At 44.2% G+C, this 15,085-nt stretch overlaps 1 protein-coding gene across 21 annotated transcripts in view; it reads left to right on the forward strand.

The window, feature by feature from the left end:
* The window catches only part of LOC308335689 (receptor-type tyrosine-protein phosphatase delta), a 313,079-nt gene that overhangs the window by 286,160 nt on the left and 11,834 nt on the right, over window positions 1-15,085 (forward strand). For all 21 annotated transcript variants that reach the window (XM_080792822.1, XM_080792824.1, XM_080792838.1 and 18 more), the window contains 4 exons: window positions 160-335; window positions 2,919-3,038; window positions 3,787-3,941; window positions 12,681-12,966. In XM_080792822.1, coding sequence (XP_080648948.1) covers window positions 160-335; window positions 2,919-3,038; window positions 3,787-3,941; window positions 12,681-12,966 — 737 coding nt within the window. The remainder of the gene's footprint in view (window positions 1-159; window positions 336-2,918; window positions 3,039-3,786; window positions 3,942-12,680; window positions 12,967-15,085) is intronic.

The following is a 15,085-nucleotide window of genomic DNA, read 5'->3' on the forward strand; positions in this document are numbered from 1 at the left end:
CCAACATCAGCCAAAAATAGACATTGGATTGAATGCTATGTCAGTATGTCTTGTGTCATAAATAGTGTGCTTCGTTCTATCTATAGACTATGACAATCCTCAACAATGAACTGAGATGCACTTCAACGGTGTTAAAGCGTTGGCTGTCTCTTACTCCAGGCATCCCCGGCAGTGATTACATCAATGCCAACTACATTGATGGCTACAGGAAGCAGAACGCCTACATCGCCACCCAGGGCTCTCTGCCAGAGACATTCGGGGACTTCTGGAGAATGATCTGGGAGCAGAGAAGTGCCAACATCGTCATGATGACTAAACTGGAGGAGAGGTCCAGGGTAGGAAATATAAGCATGAATATATTAGCGGCGGTTTAAATGTATTCTGTATCAGTCTTGAACCCCTGTGATTCTCAAAGGTTTTAATTTCAAGGACCACCATATAACCCTGAGAGGGTACAAATGGAACAGACCTGTAGTGTCCCTTTGTATCAGACGGGTCCATGCAGAAGCCTCTCAGGCACCCCTGGATTTTGAGAACCAATAGTATTTTTACTTGGTCCCCTGCTTTCTCCCCTCTATACCGATACACATACAGCACACATCCTTTTCTTCTCTGTATTATATTCAAAATGTTTTTCCAAATTTAGAATTAATTCAATTTTGGTGTTTTAAATATTATGTTATAATTTAGCTATTGAAAAATAGCAGATCTACAAGCTCATAGTGCGCCACCGAGTGGTCTTAAAAATGTGTCGCAAATCTTTGAATATATATTCTTTCAAAGTGAATGTTTTTAACTCGGGTCTAAATGGGTTAAAGTCATCATCGTCCTACCACCCACCCACTCACTCCTCGAGGTGAGATGGTGAAAGTTTTTTTTTTAGAAAAACACCAAACCAAACATTAGTTTGTCTACTAAGAGGTCATGGATACAAAAGCTTGCATCCTCCATCCAGTCTTCATTCGTCTGCGCATTCCGTTGCTTACTTTGTTTGGGAACCTTGTACAGCACCCAATCAGTGGGCCGGGACCCATTCATGGGTCACGACAAGAGTAACACACATTTAAGGAAAATACATATTTATTTCAAAAGATATTTTTTTAAATATAAAAAAGTTACATTATTTTACACGTTTTAAAACAAACAAACAAATCTAGGCAGCAAAAAATAACAGATCTACAAGCTCGTAGCGCGGCACTCTGTGCCGCTCTATGAGCTTGTAGATCTGCTATTTTTCAATAGCTAAAGTATAACATAATTAAAACACCAAAAGGGGTTCCCGCCCAGACTTTAATAAACCAATAGGTAGGCTGTATGTGAAATACTACTCCAAAAGCGAAAATAGTTCAGTTGGGGGCGACAGGCAGCAATGATTTACTTTTTGCCTTTTCCAAGAACTTGTTTTTGACAGGAAGGCTGATCGATGTTGACCTTGGAAAGTGTACGGTGAATGAACTATTTTGTAGTGTGTGCGGTATTAGTATAGCCAGCTGGAAACCAGACGAATCTGCCAGAGCTATATGAAAAAGAAAGAAAGAAAACGAAAGGGCCCTGACAGCCCTTTTTACGATATTGGATCATTTAATAAAATAATTGATTAGTAATCGATCCCTCTTATGGTCATGATAGGTGGAACTCCACACAGAAGACGCACATGCACGCACGCACGCCCGCACAGTGCGCACACGCACGCACACACGCACACTTGACATTTGGAGCTTTTGTTGGTGCCAACGGCGTATTGATTAACTCGTATCGTCCTCTCTGCATAGCATGTGATGAGCTAGCTATCTTTATGTTTTGCATATCCAGATCGGAATCCCTCCATTCCCTCCGTCATCAATATCATATTTTATTATTAATGCTGGTCAACCAGTTGCTTTTATATTCAGCCATGAAAAAGCACTTGATCATCATCATTAATATATGGATTGTGCTGAGTCCTTGAAACTACGCTATAGCTTGCTCTCGCACAAACTTATCATTGCTGTCGTGGGAGAAATCTCATATCTCCATAACTTTTTGCAAATTTTAATTCAAAGTGCTCTACTTCATCATACAAAAGTGTCATGCAAAACTTGGAGAAATAGTAGTTGAACAAGCTCGCAAAATTATGGATTTCAGTTTCTATAGTGAAAGTGGTTATTAAGTGTGTTGTCAGTGGAATATTATTTAACCACTTAAAATAATTAACCAACGTTTGTGACTAAATAACAACTACATTGGATTAATTCATTCATTTCCTGAAAAGTAACAGTTTTGGACATACAGGTTTTCCCACGTTAGGAATAGCCCGTATTAGGTCAAACATCTGCATCTGTCATTTCCTTCCACTGTATTAGCAGGGCGTCTCTTTGGCAGCTAAACAATTACTGTAATGGAACAGTGTTTTATTGGCCGTTCACTGGGCAACAAAGCTGTATAATCATAATAAACCCAAGCCTGTAATATGATTGGAAAACTGCAGTTATGATTGCAATTATAGAGCCTGTCAGAACAATAAATAGCAGTCTGCCCCCATCCAACTCTCTCAAGCTTATTTCTTGACTGTGAAATCGCACCTGGTCTGTATAAACTGTGATATGTATTTGTTTTGCCAATATTAGAACAGATTTTATATGAATAGAGGATGGAATGTTTTGGCAGAGACGAGTGAGAGCTTAGGTTCCTAACTTTATTTTGTCACTGTCGTTCATAAACCCTGTTTCTCCATATTTCAAGGGGTTTTTTCTTCTCTTAAATGAATACCCTGGCCTGTACTTTGTCATAAAACAGTGCCTGGCAAAACTTATAACGCCTTGCATGGTTTTATAAATATTTAACCAAAGTTTCCTGAAGTAACAGTTCATACAAGATTTTCACCCGACAGCAACCCCTAACTATGCTTGGTGTGATGTTATTTCTGCCCTGTGTTGCAGGTGAAATGTGACCAGTACTGGCCCACGAGAGGGACAGAGACATATGGTCTCATTCAGGTCACGCTGCTGGACACAGTGGAGCTGGCCACGTACTGTGTCAGGACGTTTGCACTTTATAAAGTAAGTTGACGTTAAGCTAAGAATAAGCATGTGCATTTACACTTACTGCACGAACTACAGTACGCAGAGGGCTGAACTATTTTCTACTTGAGGCACCCAAGGCACTCCACCAAAAAAATGGTGGACATGAGAAACACCATGCACGGCATTGGGAAGAGCACTCGTCTTGCACATGTCTTTACCATACTGTAGAAAAGGCATAGCAGAAAAGCGCTGGAAACTCGCTGGGTGCGACTGTGGCTCAAGAGGGTCGGCGGTTCGAATCCCGGCTCCTCCTGTCTACATGTCAAAGTGTCCTTTGGCTAGACACTGAACCCCAAATTGCTCCCGATGTGCTGGTTGGTATACCTTGCATGGCTTCCGCCGCAATCGGTGTATGAATGTGTGTGAATGGGTGAATGTAATGCACAATCTATGTAAAGCGCCTTGGATAAAGGCGCTATATAAATGCACTATTTAAAATAAAATAAAACTCAGAAAAACACTTTCGGTGCACACAGCCCATTAGAGATAGCCTGGCTAATTAGCCAGACTCAAATCATATCCGCCGGCAGGCTTCTAACGGCTGATTCGCGTCTGGCTTTAGCCAGGCTACATTAGGGACAAACAGGAAAGGACCACTTTTTTATCCAAAGATAGGGGTCTTAAATACGACTCCATCAATCGCACTAGCAATGCATTTACAATTTCCGTTGGGATGAGGGATAGCATGGGATGTATCAGTAATTCTTTGTTCTCACTGTCTCAGAACGGCTCCAGTGAGAAGAGAGAGGTCAGGCAGTTCCAGTTTACGGCATGGCCAGACCACGGGGTGCCTGAGCACCCCACGCCATTCCTGGCCTTCCTCAGACGAGTCAAAGCCTGCAACCCTCCAGATGCAGGACCTATGGTGGTACACTGCAGGTGAGACACACGAATAATATATATATATACAGTATATTATAACAAAAACGGCCCAAAGTGTGGGGACTATTCTAACCCTGACCTGACCTCCCTGTCTCATGGCGGAAAATATCAACTAATGCCACTGAGCTGGTATACTGCATGCAGAAACAACTACGTAGTATTAAAGTCCCGACAGTGATGGTGGATAGCCTAACCTTCCGTAGCATGATGTATTTCAGAGTTAAACAGGACAGACTGTATTGTAACATTGGACGGAATTTGATTTGAACGTTGTGAAATGGGCAAAGCAAACATGGACAACTGAAAATTGATTGATGGGTGGATGTCATGATATCATTGGTTGAAATTGGATAGTTCAAGCCTACATAAGCGCAGATCTCAAGAATACAAAGAGGCATTTTCCATTTACCTCAACTTAAATTATGATGCATGGCATGTAGTAATACTGAAACATCATGTTGGGCCTGTTTAAACCCTGAACAAACAGATTTACTGATTGTGTTTAAGTACTTTTTTTATTGTTCTGTCAAGTGCCTGTGTCTACTTTCTGTCCACGGCTCCACGCGATAATAAATCTGAATAATGAATCAGATTCATGCTGGTAATAGATCTAGAAGGAAGGAGGATAGGAGGAAGAGAAAAAAAAAGACGGAGTAAAAAAACAAACACAAAAACGGTGACTATCCCTGGCTTTCCTCCTGTGAGCCAAAGGGAGTCATCCGGCTGGCTTTCATGGCTGTTACTTTAGATCTGAAGGTGTTTGTGACACAACTGAGCGCGACGATTACTGGTGTCACTGCCCTTGGCACAAACTTTCAGCATCTCTTCCCACACACTAAACACGCAGACGTTGCACAGGCCCTCCTCGCCACGGCACCGACATGTCGCGCATCAATGGTCCCACAACTCCTCGGCTTATCCCTGGGGTTATTGCAGCTGAAATACATAAAGCAGAGACTTCACACTCCTCAAGCGAACACAAACGGACCAGACTCCCAGTAGTGAGAGAGCACAGAGATAGGAGGAGGAGGAGGCACACAGACTTAATTCTGACTCCTCTCAACTTGGGAGGACTTCAGAGGATCAGCGAAAGAAAGGAAAAAAAAGGGAGACCTCCAGACCAAAAAATGAAAAGAAAATGAGGGTGTGAAAATGAAGTGTACTACAGTAGATACAAACTTTGTGTCAGAAAACTGACAAAAATTGACACGGCGGCGGCGGGGGGATTACCAAAGAATTAGAATTGCCACATGCTGATGTTAATTAGAGCTAGTTGCCGAATCAGTTAAAATTGAAAACCCTGGACTTTTTTTTATTTTTATTTTTAGGATGAAGCAGAATATGGGAATTAGTGTCACTCTGAAGACGGGGCCTTTATAATTCCTCTGGCCCCCTATCAGATTCAAGCATGGCTACAGCCATGCTTCTAACCTGATTTATACTTGGAATGTGCATCGTGCCGCGCACCGAAAATAGACGCTTTTCAAGCTCAGAACGGGTCGCGTGAGACCTGTTCTGAACATGTAGATCAGCTATTTGTGGTGCACGACACTGGGGTGCAACATCGTATATATGGTTAGTAAAAATGCACACGAAATGCATTATGAAACATACAGTACATACGAAACAAAATTTTTGTCGTTTTGTGCCGTTTTCTCAGGGCAAGGATCTGAGCCCTGTTCCTTGGCAGAGACGTTTTCTTCTCTTTTTTTCTTTTTTTCCCTCTTTGTTATATAGATTTCCACCGCAGCTGCAGCAGCAATGGAATTCATTAAACTGGAGACAGCCCGGAAATTTCCCCTATCTTTGTTTTGCTGAGAGTGTTGTTTGTACACACACAAACAAGTCTAAATAAAACTCTACAAGGGCAGAAGGGGGGGGGGGGGGGGGGGGGGGGATGGATTTGTGTAGCATGTAATTAACTGGACGGCACACTTTCCTGAGCCACTGATTAATTATTTTTGTCTGGGTGTCGTCCACAGGAAGGACAAGTGCAACGACCATGGCCGTTTACCATGTAATTGTTGAATTTACATGTATAGTATGTCAGAGAGAATGGATCCTTGTAACAAACATAACAGATCAAACAAGAAGTCGTACAGTCATGCAGCCATGCAGTCGTGCGCGCACGTGCGCGCATGTGTGTGCACATGTGCGTGCGTGTACTTGTATTTCTGAGGTCAGACTGTTCCCACAAGTATGGTATTATTTGAAAAATAGACATTGTGAGGAGAATTGTGATCTTGTAGATCTGCTATTAGGGTTACAAGCCCCGTATCTCTAAAGCTCCGAGCGCTGTCCGTCGCGCATCCGATGATCGGATTTCATTTGTGACTTTGTCTCGCATCGCTCCGGACAGGTAACCGTTTCTGAGTGCTGAGGGGTATGCGCTAATGCTAACGATCACTGCTCAACAACAACAGCCCCCACACCTCCCCGATAACCCGGACATGAAACAGAGGCTCGTAGAATGGGAGTCCATGGTTGGCACATGTTAGCTGTGCTTATGCTACCACCTAGCGGGCAGAAAAAGAGTTAAAGTGATAGTTCACCCCCAACTGACCCCATGGACATATCCAATTCTTGGATATGTTTTTGTTCTTGTCGCATTCCAATAATCTGATGACCAGCTCACTACAGTATACTAGGGATATAAATTCTCCATGGGGTGAGTAATCCATAGAAAAAAGCAGTAGCAGTTGAGGCAAATATTTAGAACATGTGTCCTCTTAGATACGCCCAGCAGCAGTTCCGTGCAATTTACTCACAGACGCTTGTTCATGTATCAGCGCCGTCATCGTTGCCTTTGGTGTACTTCAAATAAGACTGGGATTGTGCACGCGTCGCATGTGTCACATACTCACACACACACACACACACACACACACACACACACACACACACACAGTCATTTCATTTGTAATGGCCCCCGGAGTCGAGGGAAGCAGAATTAATTTGACGTGGTCGGACGGAAAGTGGGCTCTGCGTCTCGAGCGGCTATTGATTTTGAAGCTTTGTTGTCACTCCCACAAGACAGAGAACACAATTTTCAGAACGTTAAGAGAGTGCATGTCACCAACAGGACAGTGGAGAGGTGTCCACCTATGCTGTACTGTAGCCATCAGTGGCAGGTTTCCTCTGTGTTGACCATATTCACCCGGTGGTCATTTCACTCTTGCGTCATACTGGGCCATTTAGCTCCAACGTCATCCCCAGTGGCCTGGGATTTCCCAAGTATTATTTGACCACTTAAGCGGTCTATACTTGGTCGTACCACAAAGGCCAAAATAGCCGATCTACAAGTTCACAATGAGTTGCGATGCAAGCTTGAAAACTGTGAGAAACACCAGGGTTTATGTGGTTAAGGGCAAAATATGGTTGTTTTGTCATTCTCAGTAATATGGAGGATTTTAAGGTTCTACAGCCAGGGTAGCACCCCCCCCCCCCCCCCCCCCCATGGCGCCCATTTAAGTGAAATAATAAGTGGTTAACATCTCTTGGTTTTGGAGCAGAAGCAACTGTCATTACCTGGCGAGAACACGTCCTCATGTACATTTTCCCAGCCTTCCTAATGAAGCTCAGAGGGCTTTATACAGCCAGGGGTTAATGAAGAGAAATGATTTCCCTATAGCTAGTAGCTACAGTGGTATTGCAGCCATAAGATTATCTGAGGATCTTGTCAAATGACGAACAAATTTGCCCTAAAAGATATGAGTTTTATTGGTATCCAGAGAGAGCAGTACTGGCTAACTGACGCCAAAAAAACTGTTTTTTTTAAACTGGGCAAAGGGACTTTCTCATAGAAGCACATCTGCATTTGTGTTTTAACAAGCAGATCATTTTATGTTGCGCGTGCTATAAAAAAATATTAAATCATAAAACCGGCTTTGGAAGTTGGCCAACACTGAATTCCTTCCCATAGCAGCACCGTGGGGGTAGGGGGGGGGGGGCTGTTAATAAAAATGCATCCATGTCTTGCTGTTTTAGAGCTCACTCTCTCCTGATCGTTACATGGTGTTAACAGTTAATTGAATAAATTAATCAGTGTAAGTGATTATAAAAAATTAGAATCAACTTTAATAAAACAATCAATTTATTTGCATTCCTCTTTTTTAGATGGCAAAAAATAGCCGATCTACTATGCAATGCTATTTATTCTTGTGCAACATAATTGCACAGTGAAGTATACAATGTGGCTTAAGTACGTAGTTAATCAGACTAAAATAACTATTAGTTTATTATATGTTGATTTGTTTGTGTTTAAAAAAAATGCACTTCTTGATTATTCAATGTATTTATTCCAGGGGGTCAACAGAGAGAAAATGTTAACGGCATCAAAATCAGTGTATCTACTTAACCCCTATTTTATCCCTATTCCCTAAACAGGTGATCTACAAGCTCACAATGCATTACATGCGTTGCATGAGTTGCAATGCGACACATTATGAGCTCGTAGAATCGGCTATTTAAAAGAAAGTGAGTGTTTGGTTGTATTGGATACAGCTGGGGCTACACAGGCGTTATGGGTGCAAACAGGAAGTCAAAAAGGTCATGATTGAATGCCACATTGCATGCCCTTTTCTGTGACCCATGTGTCACCCATGGTTCCACTGTATTTATTTCACATTATATGAATCAATTTTTCACTTTACACTGTAAAGACATATGTGCCATATCAGCCCTAATCTGGGCATGGCATACATAATGCACTAAACAAATACAGAGCGTGTCCATTTTTGCTATATTTATTTGACGTACACCCAAGTATATAATGTTTAACTAGTTAAGACTGCAAATGCCATGGGGTTTTCTAAGTGGCCAATCCTCGATGTTGTGACTGAGCTTGTAGATTCGCTATATTTACAGCTGTGTGCTTTGTTTTCAAACTACTTCAACATAGACAGTAAAATACTGTCTTATCTAAAGATGGATACATGGAAGGCCATGCCGTTAATCGACTCTTTGTGAGGGGTTAGTTGGTCTTTTACCTCTGGCTTTTGCTTTGACATGGAACACCATTGTGTTTTGTTGAGGATTAACCAATGTTTTGGTTTGACAGATATCAAAATCAAATAAAAGGCAAGTTTCCATCTTCGTGGCTTAGATCTTCCCAGTGGCAACGACACTAATAGAAGTAGAGCACTAATTATTGACCGTGTTGTCCGTAAGAAATTACATGGAAAATTACATTCTATTTACTTTATTAATAGCTTTGCACAGACTTGGGTGAATTTTAGGCACACATTTTGGCAGTTTGGGAGTGTGTATTTAATGGGCGAGGCAGTGAAACTGCAGTGACTTGACAGGATGGCTGACAGCCATAGATTTGGTAACAATACATAATGTAATTGCTTTTACTGCTGTTTGGGCTTTATCTTCTCTATGCCCATTGCAGCTGTATTTTTACACAGTACATTCTCTCTCTCTCTCTCTCTCTCTCTCTCTCTCTCTCTCTCTCTCTCTCTCTCTCTCTCTGGGGCCCTTATTTCCCCAAACTTTGACAAAACATGTTAGCCTGACACTTAATGTCTGTCTGCGTCCAAAGCAGCTGGCTGCGGATGGCTGAAGCAGCGGTGTCAGGTCATTAACGTATCTCATCCCTTCAACTGCCAAATGTACAGTCCCATCGCTGGCTTTCTCTCTCTCTAACGTATCTCATCCCTTCAACTGCCAAATGTACAGTCCCATCGCTGGCTTTCTCTCTCTCTCTCTATCTTTCTCCCTATCCCTCCCTTCTCTCTCGGTCTTCCTTTCTCACTCCCAATCTCCCCTCCCCCCTTTGCACAGCCTCTCTCTCTTGCTTGTCGATAACAGACGAGACGAGACAACTGGCTGTGTCACGCTCTCCGTTCCCCATGCAGCCCCCCGGCCGCTGCATAACACACAGCTCCGCCCGTTCCCCAGCCCCCCGGCCGCTCGCTGCATAACACACAGCTCCACCCTTCCTCATCCTCTCCTTCCTCCATCTCTCTGGCTCTCTTGGTGCTGTCATTCTTGTCACTTGCTCTCTCGCAGGTCATCAGTCTCCCACGTTCAGGACCGGACTGTAAAACAGTTACGGATTGGAAACAGCTGAGGCTGAGAGAGAGAGAGAGAGAGGGAGAGAGACGGATTCCATTTCCACCTCCCAAAGGCCTGTGGTGTTCCCAGACCTGGAAGTGATTCATTGACCAAATATTCCTGAGTGGAGCCCCGAACCTTGTCCGATTCCGATTTTGTCGTAGACCGCTAATCTTGAAATATACATTTTAAACGTACACACACACAGGTTGAAAGTGGTTACCAATTGGGACAGATCAGCTGCATAGTTGCCGATACCGATGTCGTCAAAGTCAAATGATGGCCAATATACGTATCAGTCCGGCTCTATTCCTTAGACCAGTGGTTCCCAAACTTTGTCATGTCAAGGACCCCCAAATTGACACAAATTATCCTGCTGACCCCCATTTAAAAAGATATGCCTCAGCCAGGGACCGCCCATAAGAGAAGGTTTTTACAGCTCTAGCAGTGATTCTCAACCTGTTGAATTTCAAGGGACCCCCAGTTTGACATGCATAATTAGTCTACAGACCCCCATTTAATGGCATTTCTACCTCTGGGGCCCCAATGTATATTGTAAAATCAAAGTTAATTTAACTCTGAGAGTGTACCTAACGGGTCCATTTGGTTCCGTTTTGCACCCACCTCAACGTCTTGACTCTTGACACGTGAACAAGCTTGCACACAGAGACGTGCGGAAACTCGCACATGCAGGACGGATAAGACGCACGCAAACATGCACTCTCAAGCGGCAACATCATTTCTCTAGAGCTGCGAGAAAGTGTCTAATGTAAGTGGTGGGGAAAAGATGCCGACGTCAGCCATTTTGAAAGTTATCATAAGATAATTTGTTAAAGCCAATGACTTCCCATATAAAGTCTTTATTCCATTCGTAGTGCAGTTCCACTGCACCATGGCACATTAGCCAGACTTAGCCCCCGGGAGATTCACTCTACTCCAACCCCATACCCGCACGCACGCCGCTCCCACCCCAACCCCTTTCTCAGAACAAATGAAAAACAACTGCTCCGTCAGAAGGAGGAGGTTGGAGTGTGTCGCTCACACCTCGTAGGCATGTTGGCTTAATGGATTGAATAACCTATTTACATTAGAGCGCCGAGCGCAAGCTAGGCCTGTCAGTGCACTGCCGCCGGAGTACTGAAATGGGGGGACTTAACGCCGCCGTGTCTCTGCACACTTAATAAAGCACGGTGGGAACGGAACTCGTATGCCGCGGCACTTTCGGAGAACGTGTGGCGTGATGGCCGTCCAGAGTCCCGACATTTTTCGGTAGTCTTACATCTGGACACGGTTACGCAACATGGGTCAAATTAATCGGACCTCATCAGAGACCCTACAAAAAGGCCTCACTCTTATTTCAGACTAATTTCTGCATTTTCTTTTCTTTTTCCTTTTTTTCCTTTCACTTTCACTACAATTTAGATTTAAAGCACTAATGTGAAAATGTGCCATGGAGAGTCTTAATGCCTTTCAGTGGCTCCTCTAAAGCCATTATACGTTTTAGTGCACTGTGCTAATCTAACTGCATTAATTGAAGTCAGCTGCTCTTCTCAGAAGTCGCTCGACAAATTTACCGGGGGCCCTCGTACGCCGCACTCTCAATACTGTGCGTGTGTCGCACGTATGCATGTGTGTACGCGAGTGTGAGCGTGTGTGTGCGTGCGTGCGGGCACGCAGCCGTTTTAGTGGGAGCCTTTCAAAGCTTGGAGATAAAGGTTAAATGGTGCTGCCGAGCGGGTGATTAGCTGTGATGGGTTGAAGAGCGCAGGTGGGGTGCGGAGAGGAGAGGGGGGAGATTTGATGGCAGCGCCAGCAGGGAGCTCACCACATGGCATCGACCGCCATGCCTTTCACCTCCACTCAGCGTGCCCACTTCAGATTGGAGTATATGCGCTCAGAGAACAACGGTTACATCCACCTGTGGCAAGCCTGGCAGAGACGGGTGCTCACCTATTGGCATTCGCCGTCGCCACTGGCATTAGCGAGCATGCTTGCTCACTGCGCTGCCTGACGTGGCATTTGGTCAACAGGGCCGCAGGAGCAAAGGTTAGAGATTAGGATGGAAGCGAGAACATGTTATATCCATGACTGACACAGATGATGACAAATGGCTAATTCATAATGGTGCTTGCCAAAAATAACAGATTATAACGGCATCAGTTTCTCTGTTCTTTTTGCTGAGTGGTGCAGATGTACAGTATACATTAGCTAGGATCCAGCTTTTTTGCGGCGATGCCCAATGAGTGCTGATAATCCATGTCCAGATCTGACAAAAGAAAGACCGTCGTTTAAAAAATTGTGCAAGCCCTAGATGACCTCAGGCATGTGTTGGCATTCAGGGCGGTTTTTGTTTATTTAGAAAGGAGAGTGACTTGCAACCCCAGGGTCCCGGGCTGGAAGCCACACAGCCCGAGACCCACAACAGAAATGTAGGGTCTCCCCGTGCAAGATCCAAACTTTGTGAGCTTATATATACATTTGTGAGCAGTATATACATTCTGTCAGTTAGAGTCAGGTTATTAGATTGGGCCCATTACCCAAAAATGGTTCCCAACCCATTGTTTGCTAAACGTTGCCGGAAAATAATGTCATTCTTCCCATACCCCCCCCCCCCCCCCCCCCCCAACCCCCACTCCTTCCTCCAACTTCGACGTGTCCGCTGGGCGATGGCTGCAGCGCCGGGGTGGGCCGCACGGGCTGCTTCATCGTGATCGACGCCATGCTGGAGCGCATCAAGCACGAGAAGACCGTGGACATCTACGGCCACGTGACGCTGATGCGCGCGCAGCGCAACTACATGGTGCAGACGGAGGACCAGTACGTGTTCATCCACGACGCGCTCCAGGAAGCCGTCAACTGCGGCACCACCGAAGTGCCGGCCAGGAACCTCTACGCCTACATACAGAAGCTGACGCAGATCGAGGGCGGCGAGAACGTCACCGGCATGGAGCTGGAGTTCAAGGTATTCTTCTGACTATGCATGCGTCACGTTCGAGAATGAGCCAGTAGGCCAGTAGTTTTTTCATAACAAGACCTATTATTTGCTCTGCATTTGAGCCACGGACCACCATTTGATGACATTTAGCCTCTCAGACACAACTAAAGAATAATTGTAAGCTGTGTTGTTTTCACCCCATGAAGCAATGGCGGTTTCGGACATGCCCCAAAATTCCCGTATGTGTGTCTCAAAGAATATGCAGCCAGCAGGAGGTCAACAAAGACCGACTACACTTTGTCATGAAGTATGACCAGTGGTGGAAAAAGTACTCGCATGTTTTACTTACTGTAAGTAAAAGTATCAATACAGCAATGTAGAAATAATCTAGAAAGTGACTAGTGGAGTAAAAGTACAACATTTGCATCTGAGATGTAGTGTAGTAGGAGTTAAAGTATCTAGAACATTTTTAAGTACTTAAGTACCGTACAACGTTACTTTCCACCACTGAGTATGACTGTGTCTGGTAGATGTTTTTGGCACATGACATCGTCGTACAACAGACCATAAAACATAAGCATTACTCTAAATAAGGAGAACTTTCATAGTGCCCCTGTTTTTTTACCTCTATAAATTCTGGTTGGAATTTAATTGACCCCACATGATTATACTTTTTTTTTTTAGAAGCTGGAAAAATGTTATCTGACCAATTAGGGTGCAAAAACAGACAAAGTGGTAAACACATTAGGACGAGAACTTTGCATGCCATTAAAATGATGCACACAAAGTATTCTGCCCTACAAAGCCAGAGTGCAGTAACTACGCTCAAGGTGAAACTGAGATAATTGGCCCAGCCAAATGGGTTATAGTATACAAGTGATATTACTTTAATTGTGCATGCATTCATGATGTAATTCTCATGCCCAAAAAGCTGAATGGATAATTAGACCATTGACCCCCCCCCAAAAAATGAGTTACTGCACCCTTAGGTTAGGTCAGGGATACTCAAATAGATTTACCTGTGGGCCACATTACAAAAATGGCAAGGGGCCAGGGGCCAGTAGATAAAATTACGACATTAATGATACTTGATAACTTCTCTCTTTCAATTGCTTTATTTTCGCAAAATGTATCAAAGTACAATGTGCATGCACACAATATGTAAATAAATAAATGTGTTACATTTTCTTGCATAAACACAAAGAGCTGTTTCCATAACTGCACAAATTATTGCACATAACATGAGTAGCTGTTATAATAACATAATAACATAACATGAGTAGCTCTTTGCCTGCCTGCCTGCCTGTCTGTCTGTCTGTCCATGAGTAGTTATTTGTCTGTCTGTCAATGAGTAGCTGTCTTACTGTCTGCCTGTCTATGAGTAGCTGTCTGCCTGCCTGTCTATGAGTAGCTGTCTGCCTGCCTGCCTGTCCAATTGTCCATGAGTAGCTGTCTGTCTGCCTGTCTGAGTAGCTGTCTGCCTGCCTGCCTAATTGTCCATGAGTAGCTGTCTGTCTGCCTGTCTATGAGTAGCTGTCTGCCTGCCTGCCTGCCTAATTGTCCATGAGTAGCTGTCTGTCTGGCCTGTCTATGAGTAGCTGTCTGCCTTCCTGCCTGTCCAATTGTCCATGAGTAGCTGTCTGTCTGTCTATGAGTAGCTGTCTGCCTGCCTGCCTGTCCAATTGTCCATGAGTAGCTGTCTGTCTGTCTGTGAGTAGCTGTCTGCCTTCCTGCCTGTCCAATTGTCCATGAGTAGCTGTCTGTCTGTCTGTCTATGAGTAGCTGTCTGCCTTCCTGCCTGTCCAATTGTCCATGAGTAGCTGTCTGTCTGCCTGTCTATGAGTAGCTGTCTGCCTGCCTGTCCAATTGTCCATGAGTAGCTGTCTGTCTGCCTGTCTATGAGTAGCTGTCTGCCTGCCTGCCTGTCCAATTCTCCATGAGTAGCTGTCTGTCTGCCTGTCTATGAGTAGCTGTCTGCCTGCCTGTCCAATTCTCCATGAGTAGCTGTCTGTCTGCCTGTCTATGAGTAGCTGTCTAACTGCCTGCCTGTCCAATTCTCCATGAGTAGCTGTCTGTCTGCCTGTCTATGAGTAGCTGTCTGTCTGCCTGCCTGCCAGCCAGCAAGTTGGTTAACAGAAAATAAATT

This window comes from Protomyctophum bolini (genome assembly GCF_963924005.1).
Source record: "Protomyctophum bolini genome assembly, chromosome: 20".
Taxonomy (NCBI): domain Eukaryota; kingdom Metazoa; phylum Chordata; class Actinopteri; order Myctophiformes; family Myctophidae; genus Protomyctophum; species Protomyctophum bolini.